Source organism: Vicugna pacos, chromosome 10, assembly GCF_048564905.1.
Source record: "Vicugna pacos chromosome 10, VicPac4, whole genome shotgun sequence".
Taxonomy (NCBI): domain Eukaryota; kingdom Metazoa; phylum Chordata; class Mammalia; order Artiodactyla; family Camelidae; genus Vicugna; species Vicugna pacos.
The window spans coordinates 70,935,713-70,953,377 of NC_132996.1; the positions used below are offsets into that span (position 1 = coordinate 70,935,713).

The window sequence follows — 17,665 nt, forward strand, 5'->3', positions numbered from 1 at the left end:
TGGATACAACCACAAAACAGTTGCGTCTTATAAATCAACACAAGATGTCCTAGGTAGGCCTCTCCCTTTTTAAAATTAAAATGTTAAAAACCTTGTCTGTAACGCAGGCTGAAAGATACAACAAAGGCCTAAATAAATAGGGAGATATGCCATGTTTGCTAAAGGGATGATATCTTTGGCATTTCTTAACAAATTAATCTACAAAATAAGCACATTTCTCCACAAAATCCTGATGGAGTTTTTTAGGGTTTTTGTTTGCTTGTTTAATGAAGGGGAGATGTTGATTCTGATATTCACAGAGAAGACCAAGGAAAACCAAGAACAGCCTAGGTCACTTTAAAGAGGAAAGTGAGGGGGGCTTCACCATATTAGGTATCAAGGCTTATTACTGAGGTGATGTGTGTGGCCTTGGCACAGAGTTATACACACAGGCCCCTACAGTCACATGAGCTTGATACATGTTAGGATGACATAATTTGGGGAGGGAAGACTGGACTAATAGTGATTATCCATATTAGAGAAAAATAAAATTAAATCTCTGTCTCAACATAAGTATGGAAGGCAAAGCTACAGCTTTCAGAAGGCAGCATGAGAGAGGGTCTTTAATGTTGTGGTAAAGGATTTCTCAACCATAAAAAAGCCAAACCATTAATAAAAAGACTGGCAAATCTGGCTTTATGTAGTTTCTAGTGTTCCAATAGACGCTGTGAGATGGAAAGACAAGCCATGACCAGCAAAGGAACACGCTGTAGCAGAGCATAGGAAGAGCCTAATGCCAATAAGAAAGAGACACAATTTAATAATTTTTTTAATGGACAAAGGACACAAACAAGTTGTTGTCTGTGGAGGGAAGTAAGGAGCAGGCTAGCTCCAGAGCAGGCCAGCCTCTCAAGTCAGCCGGTGTGTTAGTGACAGTGATGATTCGGTGCTATTCCGTGCACAGTAATCTACTAACTCCTATCTTAGGTTGTTACAGAAAATGGAAAAAGTACAAAAACTGCCTGGATCTTTTTATGAGGCAGTGAAATCTTAATTGCAAAACCAGGTAAGTATAATTACAGAAAATGATCAGCTCATGTCACTTACAAGCAAACTAAATGCAAAAAGTCCTGTACAAAATATTTGCTATGAACCCAAAGGCTTACTAAAAATAATTCATAATGTTCAGCTAGAGTTTATCGCTGGACTGCAAGGATGGTTCAGTCAGCAAAATCTATCAGTATAATTCACCAAATATTAATAGAATGAAGGAAATCATTTGATATTTTTGAAACTTGTGAAAAATTTTTATACCTATATATGATTAAAACTCTGAGCAAAGCAGGAAGAGAAGTGAGTTTACTTAACTTGATAAAAGTTAAATAGTGGAATACTACAGCAAAAATTATACCTGATGAAGAAATTTTAGATGCGTTCACTTTAATGTAAGGAACGAATAAGGCTGCCCATTGTCATTGCCACTGTGCAGGCAGTTCTGGGCAATGTTAGTAGGAAAGAAAAAGAGGTTTAGGTAACGATGAGACAGGGAGTGATTTGGAGTTAATAATGATCAACTGCAGCCAGGTCAGAAGCAGACTTGTAACTAATAAGAGTTCAGCAAAGCTACCAGGTAAGAGAGCAGTTTTAAAAATCAGTAGCTTTTCTCTACTTCAGTAATAAACAACTAGGGTGTATATATAATAAAAGGAGAAGTACCAGTCACGTAATATTTCAAATTGCAAGTTTAGGAAATATCTTAATCCAGATATCTATAGAGAAAACTTGGAAGTGCTAATTACAGCAGCCACAGAAGGAGCTGTGCACAAGGGCAGGCCAGCACACGGAGCAACGTGCCGGCTCAGTGCTGCAGAGACAGTCGCCGTCACCAAGTTAATCTTTAAGTTTAATATAGTCCCAGTCACACTTTCAGTTGGATTTCTTTTTTCAGAGCATTTTTACTGTATTTATTTATTTCACATAAGCCTAGAGCTGATCTGTACTCTTTTCATTGGTGATATTGTTCATCCAAAGACTGAAATATCCACTAGCAAACTAACAGAATCACAAAGGCTTTTCACCTTGCAAATTGTGTCCTAAAGTTCATTCAGTAGGACTTTTAAAAGACATTTGATAAACATGCTCTTAAGTTCATGTGGAATAAAAAGTTTCCCCAATTGCCTAGAGTACCATAGGAAGATTAGTAACAGACTTGCCCTGGCAGGTACTGGTCAGGCTACAGCGTCAGAATAATTAAAGCACAGATAAAGGGGCTGGTGTGATGGGAAAGAGCTTGGTCACAAGAAGGGTAGCTTAGCAGGTGCCGGGGCAGGAGGCTGGCCCTGTCCAGGGGAACAGAGGAGACAAGAGCCATCCAGATGGACTGGAGCCCGACTGTGAAGGCAAGAGCATGTGTGCAGTGCCTGCTGTGTGCCGGCTGCGGTACCACTTGTCTCACGTGTGTCCCCTTGTGTCTTTCTCTCAAGCATCCTGTAAGATGAGTACCACGGTTATAATCCCACTTTCCAGAAGAGGAAAGTTAAGCACTGGAGTTAAGTGATGTGGCCAAAGTCTCATGGCAGATAGAAGACAGTGCAGTGTATCTTTCTGACCCGTGGGCAAAGAAGGGCTTTTTTCCAAAACAAAAACAAAACAACGACAACAAGAAGCCTCCAAAAGCATAAACCTCATGCAAAGAGCAGAATTGGATTACAACAAAGTTAAGAATTTCTGGTTGATAAAGTATTGTAGACAGAATTAAGAGGCAGATGGCAGATTGAGGGGGGGAAAGCTCATAGTTCTAAATCAATAAAAAGAAAATTAGCATTTAATAGTCAAACCAATAAGGAAAAGATAGAAAACCCAAATCACAAAATGGGCAAAAAATATCAACAAGCAGTTTACAGACTAGGAAACCCAAAAGGGCAAAAACAAAACAAAATAGTCAAACAAAAAACCCAAACCCAGAAACCTAAGAAGAGATACTCAGGACTCACTTGTTATCAGGCACCTCTTGCTAGACTAGTGAGAACTGGAAAGGTGGGTGATGCTGAGTGTTTGGTGGGGCCACAGGAACCCTGTTGCCCTGCTAGCGGGGCAGTTGTTCTGGAGAATGACAGGGAAAGATGACCAACATTTTCCACTCTGAGGTGCAGAGCCCTGGGAAGTGCCCGGGCAGGCCCACTGGGGCCGCGGGCAGGGGCGGTGGTTGCAGGGTTGTGCCAGAGGAGTGGGGGAGAGGCAGTTTGGTGCTGGTCACCGTGGGAGGCTCGGTGGAGTTGGGAGGTGCACCCGCACGGGGTGTGTGCCAGGTTGGCAGGAAGAATTGATCTTCCAAACTGTGCTGTCACAGCGATAAGTACAGTGAGGTGTGTGATTCAAGGGCTCATTGTGTGTCTCCAAACACACACGTATGCACTGACTGTTCATTTCACAAGAGTGAAAGTAATAACATGTCAAACACATCAGGATAGTTGCTCTGGCCGGCAGGGAGCAGAGAAAGGGGATAAAGTCATGAACTAGACTTCAGTTCCTTTCCTCCTTATAAATTGCCCAGACCCATCTGAAAGCCGCCGAGAAGTCATCTTGAGGTGAGGTTTTCTGTAAGCAAGTCTGGGACCCAACGCTAAGAACGTTGGACCATCCAGAAGGGAATCTCTGGCTGCCCTTAAGCTCAATTTAGTGCCATCTTGAATTGTGTCAGAATGGGAAATCCAGACAGAACAGGCAGAAGTCTTTTAAGTTTCCAGCCCACAGATAGTTGAAAGCATTTGCTGTTTGTCTTTCCTCCCAAGAGCCCGCTTAAGGGGGAAAATCATCCTTTCATGTTTTATTTCCCTGGCCTTTGACCCCTCAGGATTGGTTTTTATCTCTTTTGGCCGCTGTGGTTGGCTCTCTTTTCCTTCGTGGCGTTGTTGGGGGGCCACTCGGGAAGTTCATCCCGGCTCAGGCCGCGCGGCATCTTGCTCACGTGGTGCCGGCCAGCAGGCTGTTTGGCTCTGTCCAGCTGACTTCAGATGGTGGGCTTGGCCCTGAAAGCAGGTTGCTCTAACTGAAGACTCGTTCCTTCAAACAGGTTTATTTGACACCTTCACCGAGTCTGCAGTTTTGCTTATGTGCAGTCATGGACATGTTATTCCCCAAAATACCCCATTTATAGGAGTATTCTGAAACTCTTGTACATTTCTTTTTCTGTTTTGCACACTTGGCTTCAGAGTGTTGAAATCCTATCGGTATGTACAGTGATGTGGACCGTTCTTTACCAGACACCAGCTGCATTACATCGTCCCTCTTCTGGCTCCCACTTGTGTGTGGTCCTTCCCTTCCATGATCTCCCAGTCATGTCCGTGGTCTCTGTGATCCCTCACCTGAGCATGCTCGGCCCCAGGGCTTGGGTCCATGGCAGCCATGACTTCCAGAGCCACCTGCATGTGCCCTCATCCTCTCCCTGGCACTGCTACCTAGGGCATCTAATGCTGCCTGGCATCCTCTTTCCTGCAGTGAGGAAGGAAAACTGTCTACCTCTCAAGATGCTGCTTGTAAAGATGTGGAGGAGAGCCCTGAGACGGCAGAGGGGAAGTCTGCGGTCCCTCGGCCCCCCAGCAGTAGTCCGGAGCAGAGGTAACTGCCCACTTCTCAGATCCTGTCTAGGTTCTACTCTGGCTTTGGCTTTTGTCTCCGGGGAGCTGGAAGGGAAGTTGGCCTGGATGGGGGCTGGGAGGGAGGAGGGGGTCATTACAGTTGTTCTCAAGTGCTTGTGACTTTCTTGCACAGGAGTGTTTTCTCAGTTCCCTGTGATAATCGGAGTGACTGAACTGAGCAATTAAGCATAATTCGTCTCCTACTCCAGAAGTTGAAAGCTGGTTTTTGGAGATTGGATAATGTCGCCGACTCTTTGAGAGATTATTGGGAATGGAAGGGGCTCTCCGGCTGGCATGTCTCCCCTTAGCCGTCCCCCTGTCTACTTGATGAGGCACTTAGTTGAGGCTGACATGGAGCCCCTCCACGATCGAGTTCCCATGAAGTCACCCAGCTGCCAGGCACAAGCAAGTCCCGGTGCCCAGTGTCCCACGGGTGTGTCCATGTGACACGGGGAGAGCAGTGTCCTGAAGACCTTTTCATACATGTAGCAAAATGCTCTTAACTCAGGTGATTCCCCCTTTGGGTTTGTTCAAAAAGTATCTGTCTGTCTTGTCTGGATGAAGTGTCAAAATCCCACCACCAGAGCCAAGATATTTGAAATGTGGTATCTCTCTAGTCACCTTATGCTGAGACTGAGCTGGTGGTCTGAAGGGATAGGCCCAGCCAGAGCCTCAGCCCCCAGTTGCTCCAGACCTTAAGGATTTGCCCTTGGACCACAGGGACCTTTGCTCAGCACTACCCAGTATTAACTAGTTTGATAAAGTATATCCAAGCTTGTGTATTCCTTCTATAAGGAATAAAATAACCTTCAAAGCCATTTCAGAGAAGTTGTACTTCCCCCCTCACCAGACCGCCCCAGATCTAGGCCTTTAGGGGTAATGAAGCCACTGGAGCCAGCAGGGGGCACTGTCTGTCCACCGGTCAGTAACCTCCACGTTCAGGGAGGAGCAGACCCTGCTTTTGTTTTTCTTGGAAATTACAGCCAGAACGAGGGGTTTGCCTTTGCCAATAAAAATTGTGTGTGTATATAAAACAAATTAATTATAAGAACTACTTGGTGTACGTGGGGAGGCTTGGGGAGGAAGAGATGGTGTGACACTCCAATTGTTGGGCGTCCAGCCCCAGCAGGGCTTCTGAGGGTTTGGACAAGTCGCTTTTTTTGCCTCAGGTCTTCAGTGTGTGTTTTTTTGAAGACCTTTTATAGGTCTAGTTCCTAATCAGTTGCACCGTCTCCCTAGTATGTAAATGTCCTTTATATCAAGAGCTGCCTGGAAGACACTGTCCCCCCACGTGGGAGCAGTTGCTTTGGGACCCTGTCCCGGGTTTCTGTGACAGAAGGGATACAGGCCTGTGGGTGCAGTTACGTGGCTGTCTGGAATGCGGGACTGTCTGCCTCAGGGGAGCCCACTCTCTCTTCTCCCTGCACAGAAACATCTGCCTCCCCCTACCTGTGGGACTAGGATATGGAGGGACAAGTTGGGGGCAGTCAGTGGAAGGAGAGGGGCACCCTCGTGACCACTCATTTGCCTACCTGCCCTTCCTCCAGCAGCACACATTCGGATGTGGCAGCCGCTGGTTCGGGCCTGGTGATAGCGGTAGCAGAGGAGACACACGGGCAGCACGGGGCCGGGAGGGATCAACGCGCCTGGGGGAAGGAGTCGGAGTCCCGGCTCAGACAGGGTGGTGGGGAAGGCCTCTGAGCAGGCTGGCGTTTGGGCCGCTGTTGGGGCAGTGGGGATAAAGGTGAGTTCCCAGTGTGTCACGTTTGCTTTCTAAGAGTAGTTTGTAGCAAGGTTGAAGGTTCAGGTAGCTGTCTGGGACTTCCTGCATGTAGTCTTAGCCACACAGTTCCCACCGCAGCCAGGTATCACGGTCCTTCGGCTTGACAGATGAGCACTATTGTACTTAAAAGATTTTTGTTGCCACAGAATTTTATTTTTCACTGTTAATCAAGTATGGTCCAATCTCTGTGCCCACAGTGTGCTAAGGAGGCACTTTGCACACAATCAATGCTTACTAATGCTGGTGGGGAGGAGTGTTGTCCCCCTTTCACAGGGGAGAAAACTCAACTGAGAGAGGTTAGGAACTTGACTTACGGTCACACAGCTTGTCCATGGTGAAGGCAGGATGTGTACCCAGCTGTGTCTGGTTCCAGAACTCCAGGGCCGGTGTCCCTCGTGTATTGAGACACCACCGAGTATGAGTAGGGCTCGTTGTGTGTGTAGCTGACCTCGTGGTTCTGTTAGGTTAGCAGTACCAGAAGCATCCGGTTTGTGAGTTCTGAGTGCCGATTCAGAAGTGCTTGTGCTTCCCAGTTTCAGCTCTAAGCATCCTTCCCCGAGTTTACTTCATAACCATTCTGGTAACACTGTCAAGAATATCGTATGTTTAGGTGGCTGTTTTGGCAGGAAGGTCCTGGGTATTCTGTCACCACTTTGTTCGTATAGCGTCCCTGCCCCTCCTGCTCCCAGGTTCACCTGACGTCTGCTTCCCGGGAGCACATTTATTCATGTGCACGCCTTTGTTCTCAAAGTTGGTGCTCTTTACAAACTTTTCTTTTGTTTCCTTTTTTTTCCCTCCCTCAGTAGCAGAATCCTATTTTTCAAGTGAAATTTTATGTGGATTCCAATCAGTGGAACAGATAAAAAGCTGCTTGGAAGGAGGGATGAGCGAGTAGCTCCTGAAGGCTGGGGGAGCAGCCGTGTAAAACCACCGACCAGTCTGCTCTGTGCTTCCGAGGGCCGAGGCAGGGAGGCCCTGCAGCACCGGCTTTGGCCGCCCTTGCCGAATGCCTCCGTGACCCGAGCTGTCTGTGTCTGCCTTCTGTTTTCTGCCCTGCGTTTCTGCTCTAAGTGCCTCAGGTGTCCGTCTCTCGCTCCGCAGGACTGACCAGCCAAGCGTGCCCGGTGACGCGGCGGTGAACGGCCCCGTATGATGAGTGAGCTCCGCTGCTGCTGACCGAGGACCGCAGGCTGTCACCCTTGGGGCTCCGGGGCCTCGTCTGCAGCCCACCGGGCCGCCACGCTGCGCTCACTCTGCGAGTAATCAGGACCAGCAACCTTTATATTCTAGATTCTAAGACATTGTACAGAGAAACTCAGAAGTGTAAAAATATTGCACATTGACGAATACCAAGAGTTTTTGCGTATGTTTATATTGTATTGTTCTAAATAATGGGTAGCCTGTGAAATAAGATCTTGCCACCCATGTAATAATAGTAGTAATACTATAGTTAAAATGGCTGTAAGAATAGTTTTATAAAAGTGAATACACAGATCTATTGTATTTGAAACATAACTATTTGACAATTATTAGTGTGACCAAAGTACTAGGCAGTTTTCATACATTTTTTCACCTTGTACAAAATTCTGAATTCATTTTCTTCCAGGTTGGCGAGGAGTTGTAGGATTGAAATGCCCTCTAAGTGTTATTTTGGTTGTTCTAACTTACAAAAGTGATTTTGAATAAGAAATATTTGGTGTTCTTTTTATAACCAGTTTTTGATTGGTAACTGTTTTCTGTATTGTTTAAAACGGATCAAAAAATGTAAGTCTATTGGTAGAGATTAAGTATTTATTGCTACAACTTAGTTGATAAATTGATGTTATTGTAAAGCCATATGTTCTGTTAAAGTCTTGTTTGCTTGAAATGATTATTCCTACAGGTGAAACACTAGACTATTTGGAGTGTACATGGCTTGTGGTTTGGGTTTTTTGTTTTTTTTTTTTTGTTTTTGTTTTTCGTTTTGTTTTGGTTGTCCATCTGCCTTTTAACCCGTTCACCAAAATTTACCTTGTTAACAGGCATCACCAATGAACATTTCAGAGCGATCTGCATACTTAACACACCTAAAATCGTATTAGGCAAGGCAGTTGAGAAATGCTCGTGCTGCTAATGGAGTTGGAGTGCGTCCATTCTACAGGCTAGTCTTTCTAAACTAGAAATCAGCCCCCGGCACCGGAGCATGTTCGTTGTTTTACTGTTCCTTGTGAGGTTTTCACTCGTAAATCCTAAACCAGTGTATTTTTTTTAGAGCTGGTTTGTGTACATACATAGTGATTATGGATACTAATTCAATGTAATTTATAATTTTCTATGTCAATATAAAAATACATCACAGCCTTCTCAAACAGCTGAAGCAATATATTGTATATTGCCATATTGTCTGGTGAAAGGGTTAAATTACTTCACCTCTTGCACTTTTAGATGCAAATCAGTTTTTCATTTCTGTAATAGAAAATTATTCACGTATTTTTACATCATTTGTTTTTCCTGACCAGTATTTAAAACCAAAAGGATATTCTGAAAAATGGCCAACAATTTTTTTAGAAATAGCATCCCAAGCAGCGTGCCTAAACATTACATTGCATATGGAAATAAAAAAATCAAATGTCTGATGCCTTATCTCTCACTTACTTCCCCACTGTAAGCGGCGTAGACGCTCTCAGCGAGGCAGACCCGCGCAGACCCGGCCCTCGAGCACCGTGGAGCCGGCAGCGCGCCCTGGGACACACGGCAGGGGCGCTGACCTTGGCCTCCGCGCGCCTCCTCAGGAACCCTTTCTGTCGTGAGCTCCTCTCAGAAGAGACTGTCTTTGAGCGTTCTCCCCGGATCCTCACGCTGCCGGAGGACAGGGCTCCCTGCGTTCGTCTCAAGGGTGCTGCCCGCATGTGGCCCGGGACCTCGGGGACTGCTGATGGCTGGTGCGCTCTCGTCTCGCCGGGCTGAGGGCTCTGGTGGCCAGCAGCTTGCTCCGGGGGCGCGCACACTGCCCCCGGCAGCTTGGATTCGGCTGCGTCTCCATCCCACCCAAGGTAAACCCAGTGTCTTGTCTCATCCCGCCCGCTGCTGACGGAAGGGCATTTGGGGCTTTCCTTTGGGGTAGTGTTCTGCGTTGCTTGTCTTGCGGGGCGGGGAGAGGATGCGGGGTGGGCAGAACAGAGTCTGTTGGGGGTGGAGGGTGCCGGCCAGGGAGCGGAAGCGAACGCACTCTCATTGAATTTCGACTTTCATTTCTGTGGGTTGGCCATTCTGAACTGCAAGACTAACAGATGTCTACAGTACAACACCTGTATTAAAAATAACAACCGCAAAAATAAAGCCTGATTCTTTGTTTCTAGAAATCTTCTCTTGCACCTTGACTGAGCTTTAGTAACCAGACCAGGGTGTGGGGGCCGGAATGAGCGTTTCATGGCTCAGGCTTCCCGACCCCCGCTCCCCCCTGCTCCCCCTGCTCCGGGCCCGGGCCCGCGCGATCAAGGCTGAGCCGCCGCGTCCAGCCTGCCGTCTGCAGGTGGGGGGGGCTCAGCGAGCCCGTCTCTCCGTAGTGTATCCGTCCTCGGCTGTGTTGTCTTCCCCGTCTGTAACATCGCCCCAGCCCGGGTTTTTTGGCTTCCAACCCTGCCGATACCTTTGGTGGTGACCCTTCTCAGGCGGTCCATAAATGTCCAGAGCGTGGTGCTGTGTCACAGCTGCCCGTTCTCCATCCTCTTGTCTGTCTGCATAAACAGTGGGTTCCCGGTGGTCATCCCAGCACCTCCGTGCTCATCTGGGCACACACCTCTACACACTGGGCATGGCGGTCAGGGACGTGGGCTCCGGGACCTGGGGCCGGTGCTGGCTCACAGGCCACCCCACCCATGCAGGACAGCGACCTCCCCTTTGTCTCAGCTGCTTTCTCCATCAGGTGGAGAGAACGACAGCAAGTCCGTGGACTTAGCGCAGGTAGAAGCTCTTGACTCCCTTCTCAGCCCCCCAGTGTCACCTGCTGGCCTCTCTAAGTCCTGGCTTCAAGGCTGCAGTTGTGTTTACAGTTGTACCTACTGGAAACTCGAACGCCTTCACTCCATGGGGATTTAACAGTTTCTGCTTTAGGGTCAACTCCATCCCATGTGCCAGCTCTGGCCCACCACCTGAGTTTGCAGGTGGCTTCACGGGGACAGAGCTACGTCCATCCGTTTGTACATTGTCTGCTGCTCTTACACCATGGTGACAGAGGCCAGGAGTGGCATTGTTTGGATTGTTCCATGGCCGCTCTTCATTCTTCCCTTTGATTTCGTTTCTTCTCTCTGGGTCCCGTCCCCGTCCTTGCTGACGCCTTTACAGCTGCCCGATCTCAGCGTTCAGCGCGTGCTGGCTTCCCCTGCCCTGCCGTCTGCACAGTCGGCATTACTTCCTGGCATGACACACAGACGGCGTGGTCAGTGCGGCCTTTGCACATGTCACCCCTTAGTAGGTTCTGCATACTTTAAAAGCAAGGGCCACGCCGCTGACAGTGTCTGATGCTGCCTTACTTAAGGCACTGGGTATTTTTGTTTCTCCTGTACAGTCCTCTACTTAGTAACCTGAAACTGCGTTCTTGTTACATGCCAGGCACTATTCTGACTTTTCTTCGCAGCAGGTTTATGAGACAGATGGCTCTCCCCATTGTACACGTGCGTAAGGGGCACACAGAAGTAAGTCGTTCCATCTGAGGATGCCCAGCCAGCAAGTGACGGAGCTGTGAAGATTAAGTGTAACGCATCTAACTATGTAGCAGAACAGTGCTCGACTATGAAACTACTCAGTTAATCTTAGCTGTTACTATCAGGGTGCATGCCCAATCAAATCTGGTATTTTTTTTCTCAGAGTTTGACACTTGATATTAAAGTGGAACAGTTGAGTAGAGACTCAGTGTTTGATAGCCAGTAGGACCATAAAAATGTTACGGGCAGAGCAGTAGACAAAGACCGAGAATGTACAAAACTGTCAAAACAGACCGATATACACGAGAGTTACAGCGGGTAGGCTTACAGGAGCGGGGACTTCTGAGTGACTGATGGGGACGCCCCTACTTGATACTGGACCCGACCCCCTGGCTGCTGTCACGATACATTGGCAGAGTTGAGTAATTGCAACAGAGGCCATGTGGCCTGCAAACCCCAAAATCTTTACTCTCTGGCCCTTACAGAAAAAGTACCAACCTCTGAAATAGATCAGTGAAATGGAATAGAATCCAAAAGTGGACCCACAGGTACAGTCAGTTGATTTTCAGCAACATTACTAAGCAGTCACATGGGAAAGGAGAGTCTTTCCAACCAGTAACTGGATATCTGTTGGGAAAGGAAGAAGCCTTGACTCCTGCGAAACACCATATACGAAAGTGAATCCGAAATAGACGGTAGGTCTAAACATGCACATCAAGACAAGCTTCTAGAAAAAAAACAAAAATGTCTGATCAGCTTTGGAACAGGTAAAGGTTTCCTAGAATACAAAGCACAAATCACAAGAGAAAAGAAATTAAGCTTCCACCAAAAGTAAATTTTTTCTCCTCTTCAGAACAAACAGGTAGACCATGGGCTGCCAGGAGATAAGTAATCTGTGTTCTGACAAAGGGCTCGTAACTAGAAGATGGACAAATGCAAGTGAGAAGAGATGAAAAGCCCAGTTTAACAAAAGGACAAGAGGCTTGAACAGACCATCAGAGAGAAGGTGCATGAGTGGCCAGTAAGACCTGAGAAGCTGCTTAAAGTCATTAGTCACTAGGGAATGCAAATGACAACAAGTTGCCATTTCCCATTTGGTAAAATGGCTGACATTAAGAAGACCAACAATATGTCAAATACTGCTGAGAATGTGGAGCCACCAGAACTCAACATAGTCCACAGAGCACATACCAGGGTGTTTATTGTCACTGTTCATACAAACAAAAGATCAAAAACATGTCCACCAACAGAAAAATGGAGCAGATGGTGACATGCTAATGCACTGGAGTATCACTCAGCTGTAGACAGGAGTGAGCTGTCATAAATGCCATGTATTGTGTGAATCTCAAGAACGCATTAAGCAAAAGGAGCAAGACACAGCAGAGTACGTACTGTGTCTGCACGAAACTTTACAACTAGCCAGACTGATTTACGGGGCTGAAAATCGGAACGTTGCTCCTGAAGGGGGAGAGGAAGGGTTAGTTAAAAAGGAAAATGGAAATCTGCATCTGATCTGTGATCTTGGTTACATAAGTGTAGATATTTGTCAAAACTCACTGAACTCTGCACTTCAAACCTATGCATTTTATTATACTTTTTTTTTTTTTTAAGATAAAGGAGAAGAACAGTCACACTGGGGAGAACACATGCCCGTGTCACATAGTAGTCAGGCTCTCCCCAGCAGAAGAGAGGCCCGCTGCTGATGGATCTGGGAGCAGGGCCTTGGGCTTGCCTGGGTTCGTGTTTTCTGTAATCCGTTTGGATTGCCCTTTCCATACAACAGGCTTTTTGTCCTTGTGAGGGGAGAGGTCTGGTGCACCCTGTGACCAGGTGTCAAGTATTAGGAAACATCCAAACCGTGTCTTTCAGGAAAGGTTCATTGCACACAGGTGGCCAACAGGCACGTGAAAAGATGCTCAATATCACTGATTATCAGAGAACTGCAAATAAGAGCTACAGTATCACCTCACACTGGTCAGAATGGCCATCATTAAAAAGTCCACAAAAAGGAGAGGGTGTGGAGAGAAGGGAACCCTCCTACAGTGTTGGACGAAATGTAATTTGGTGCAGCCACCACAGAAAACAGTATAGAATTTCCTTAAAAAACTTAAAACTTAAAAACTAAAAATTGCTTAGAGTTACCATATGATCCAGCAATCCCACTCCTGGGCATATATCCAGAAAATACAAAAACTCTAATTCAAAAAGACACATGCACCCCAATGTTCATAGCAGCACTATTCACAGTAGCCAAGACATGGAAGCAACTTAAGTGTCCCTCGACAGATGACTGGATAAAGAAGCTGTGGGGGGGGTGTTCGCATATACATACATATATGTATATACACTATGAAATATTATTCAGCCATAAAAAATGAAATAATGACATTTGTAGCAACATGGATGGACCGAGGGATGATCATACCAAGTGAAGTAAGCCAGACAGACAAAAGACAAACATGTATCACTTGTATGTGGAATCTTTAAAAAAAAAAACAGACTTATTTATAAACAGACTCACAGACATAGAAAACAAACTGATGGTTACCAAAGGGAGAAGAGGAGGGGAAGGGATAAATCAGAAGTATGGGATTAACAGACACACACCACTGTATATAAAATAGGTAAACAACAGGTCTTCACTGTGTAGTGCAGGGAACTGTATTCAGTATCCTGCAATAACCTGTAATGAAAAAGAATCTGAAGCTGTCCGCCTGAAACTAAAACAATATTGTAGATCAACTAGAGTTAAATTTAAAAACCAGCTAAAAAAAAGGTTCACCAATAAAATTAGTGTTTTGAATCCATTTGTTTGCTGTGTCTTATTTCCCAGAGAGGTGCTTTAGAAGGTTAGGAGGGGCCCTGTACATTGCCTTCTCTGAGACTCCAGCCAGCCTCCTCCCGGGAAGAAGCATGAAGGGGCAGATTGAGGGAGGGCCTGAGGTGGGAGCAGAACTGTCCCGGGAGGCCGCAGCCTCCCTCAGGCACAGCCACGCCCACTGTTAAGTCCAGTGGGTTAAGAGGATGCACCGTTGAGTAATATTAGGGGTGACTGGCGGGGAGGAGGGTAGAGCTTGGGGGTAGAGCATGTACCTGGCATGCACGAGGTCCTGGGGTCGATCACCAGCCCCTCTGTTAAATAAACCTAATTACCTCCCCCTCCTCCCAAACAAAAAATAGTAAGGGTGATTGCTGGCCTCAGGCTTTTCTGTGGAATCTCAGTGCAAGAGTTAGCACTCTTGGCCTCTCTCTACCTCATCTCTCAACTCTTAAGCGACGTCACAGTGATTTATCTGATTAATTTGGAGAGGGTCTGCGTTTGTGTTCAATGCCTTCTGCACTCTTTCTTGCATTTGCTAGCCTACCGAGGAGTATGTTCTGGTCTGTACCTATCTGCAGTCTGCCTGGCCCGCTGGACGGGGCCCGCAGTTGTCCAGCTCTGCCGGTGGTTAGGTATGCCCTCGTCTAAATCAGGAGTGAGGTGTTAGCAAGCCCGTTTGGCCACACATCTCAGCTTAGACTTTCAAACTAGGTTTTCTCCACGTGTCTCCCAAGTGTTAATTCTCATTTATTTCTGAACTTGAGCTATTGATTCCCCTAATCCACTCCCACCGCAACCCCCCCTCCGACAAAGAAATAAGAAAGGATGTAAGTTGCTACAATAAATCTGGATTTTCTTTCAAAGGCGTGGTCAGACTGGAGTTGAAAATAAAACCCAGCAATTTGTTGTTTGTAAGAAAGTCATAAAAACGAGAAAGGCTGAAAATACATGAAGAGAAAAATAAGAAAGCAAAAAGAAAGCATGACAGTATCAGACAAAGCAGAATTTACAGTTAGACACTGTGCAGAGTTAAGAGACTGTGCATCAGACTAAAAGTTACAGCAGCCAAATGTAATTACAAAAGCAAGGAAAGGGACTTCTGTTTCCAGCTCTGAGTGATTTTATCAGATTATCCTGCCAACAGCATCATCAAGTTTTAAAAGCAACTGTTTGAAGGCGCTGGAGAGCTTGCAAGGCTGTAAGTACTCAAAGGAGAAATGCATTGAAATAAACCTGATAGTCAATGCCACCTTTCCCCTTGTGGCTTTTGCTAATTAAGTAACATGAGGCCCAGCAGAAAGCAGAGGCTCAGAGCTTTCAGCAACCTTACAGGGCTGGGAAGACTTGGGAGTAACCAAGGCTAACGGGGCAAGACCCTGGAGGAGAGCAGATTATAAAGAAGTGAGCCTGGCGTTCACTACTCGTTCTCTTCAGTAAGGCCTCTGATGAGTCCTAAGCTGTGTAGAGAGAGATGCCAAAAAGCCAAGGAGGAAACAGCAGAAGCCAAGGAGAGTCTAGATATCTTCGTTTTGGGGAGGCAGAAGTTGGCGTTCAGGGACTCCCAGGGAGGAGGGACTCCGGTCCATGTCAAAACCACCGAAGGCCCGCACCCTAGGAGTGAGACACCAGAGAAAGACCAGCCCTACACGCCGGAAGAAACAGGTCCCGCTCAAGGAAAACTGTGCCCCCCAAAGCTGCTTCTATTTTTCATGCACAGCATGGGCATTCAATGAACATTTCTGAGACGTGTCAGGAGACAAAGCTGCCAACTGACTGAAAACTGAGACGAGTTGATCCAGATACGAGAGATTTTAGATTTTAAAATCGGATTAATACACTCGACAATAGATGAACAATTGGAGAATTTTTACCAAAGAACTGGAATCTATTACAAAAAAAGTTCAAATGAAAATTCTAAAACTGAAATACACAGTAATTGGAATTAAGACCCTAATAAATGAATTTTAAGGCAGATTGGACAAAACAGAAGATAAGATTTGTGAACTTATTATTGTGAACTTATTGTGATAGGTTTGTAGAAAACATTCAGACAAATAGAAGAGAAAACAGATGAAAAATACGGAACAGCAGCTTAAAGATTCATAGATTACAGTGAAAATACAGCACATGTATTTGGTGTCCCGGAAAGGTGAGGAGAAAATGTGGTTGAAGAGACACCAAGAATTTTCCAAAACTAACCAGTAAACATTACAGATTGAAGAAATTCTGCTTATGCCCAAGGAGAGTAAACTCAGAAAGAACCACAGCTAGCAGTGTCACAGTAAGGCCACCAGAACGAAAGAGAAAATCTAAAAGCACTTGCGAAAAAGGCATGTCTTTCACAGGCATGATGAAAGCCGGAAGACATGGAATGGCATTTTATACACCAAAAGGAAAACATGCCAGCCTAGAATTCCGTAATCAGCAAATTATCCTCCAAAGTGAAAGCAAAATTTAAGATATTTTCAGAAAAACAACAGATTTCAACACCAGCAGAGCTGCACTCAAAGGAGTTTTCCAGACTGAATGAAACCCTCCTGGATGGAAGCCTAGTGATGCAGCAAGAATTGAGAGCCCCAGAAAAGGAAATAAACTGTAAAAAGAGGTGAACATGACTGTGTCCTGTGGGGCTGAAAATACACTTGAGTTAAGATAGTGCTGGGAAAGCTGGAAGCCACATGCAAAAGAACGACATTGGACCCTTACACCATGCACAAAAATCAACTCGAAAGTAAAGATTTAAGTATAAGATCTGAAACTAAAAGTCCCAGGTGAAACACGGAGGGGGGGGGTTGTTTCATGACATTAGTCTTGCTTGGCAATAATTTCATAAAAATGACACCAAAAGCACAGGCAGCAAAAGCAGTAACAAGTGAGACTACATCAAACTAAAAAGCTCCTGCCGAGCAAACGAGACAACAAAGTGACAAGCATCCTATGAGTGGGCGTAAATGTTTGTAAACCATGTATGTGGCAAGGGGCTCATCTACAAAATACATAAGGAACTCCTACAATGCAATAGTTTTTTTTAAAAAATTAATAACACAGTTAAGAAATAGGCTAAGGACTTGAGTAGACATTTCTCCAAAGAAGACACACCAATGGCCAACAGGTATATGGAAAATGAGCCTCATTAATCATCAGGGAAATGCCAGTTAAAACCCCAGAGAGTTAACACCTCATGCTGTCAGGACGGCTGTTACAAAACAAACAAAATCAAAAGACACGTGTCGGTGAGGATGTGGAAAACTGAAACCTCTGCGCATTTCCTGGGAATGCATTAGCATGCAGCCACTATGGCAAACGGTGTGCTGGTTCCTCAAAAAACTAAAGAAAAAAAAAAGAAAAAAAGAACTGTTACATGATCCAGCAATTCCACTTCTGGGTATTTATCCAAAAAAAAAAAATTGAAATTGGGGTCTTGAAGAGATTAGCACACCCATACTCACTGCAGCATTATTCACAATGGCCAGGATGTGGAAATCACTTAAATGTCCATTGATAGACAAATGGATAAAGAAAATACAGTGTATATATTAAATGAAATACTATTTGGCCTTAAAAAAAAAGGAATTCTGCTACATGCAACAACATGGGTGAACCTTGAAGACGTTACGCTGAATGAAATAAGCCAGTCACAGAAAGACAGACATTGCATGGTTCTGCACACGTGAGGTATCTAAAACAGTCGAATTCATAGAATCAAAGAATGGAATGGTCGTACCTGTGGTCCTATAGTCACCCATAATGTATACTTAAAATT

General features: G+C 45.6%; 1 protein-coding gene across 11 annotated transcripts in view; it reads left to right on the plus strand.

The window, feature by feature from the left end:
• PPP6R3 (protein phosphatase 6 regulatory subunit 3) overlaps window positions 1-9,011 on the plus strand; it is a 116,326-nt gene extending 107,315 nt beyond the window's left edge. For all 11 annotated transcript variants that reach the window (XM_072970465.1, XM_072970471.1, XM_072970472.1 and 8 more), the window contains 2 exons: window positions 4,477-4,596; window positions 7,501-9,011. In XM_072970465.1, coding sequence (XP_072826566.1) covers window positions 4,477-4,596; window positions 7,501-7,552 — 172 coding nt within the window. In that variant the 3' untranslated portion in view covers window positions 7,553-9,011. The remainder of the gene's footprint in view (window positions 1-4,476; window positions 4,597-7,500) is intronic.
• Window positions 9,012-17,665: the final 8,654 nt, after the last annotated feature.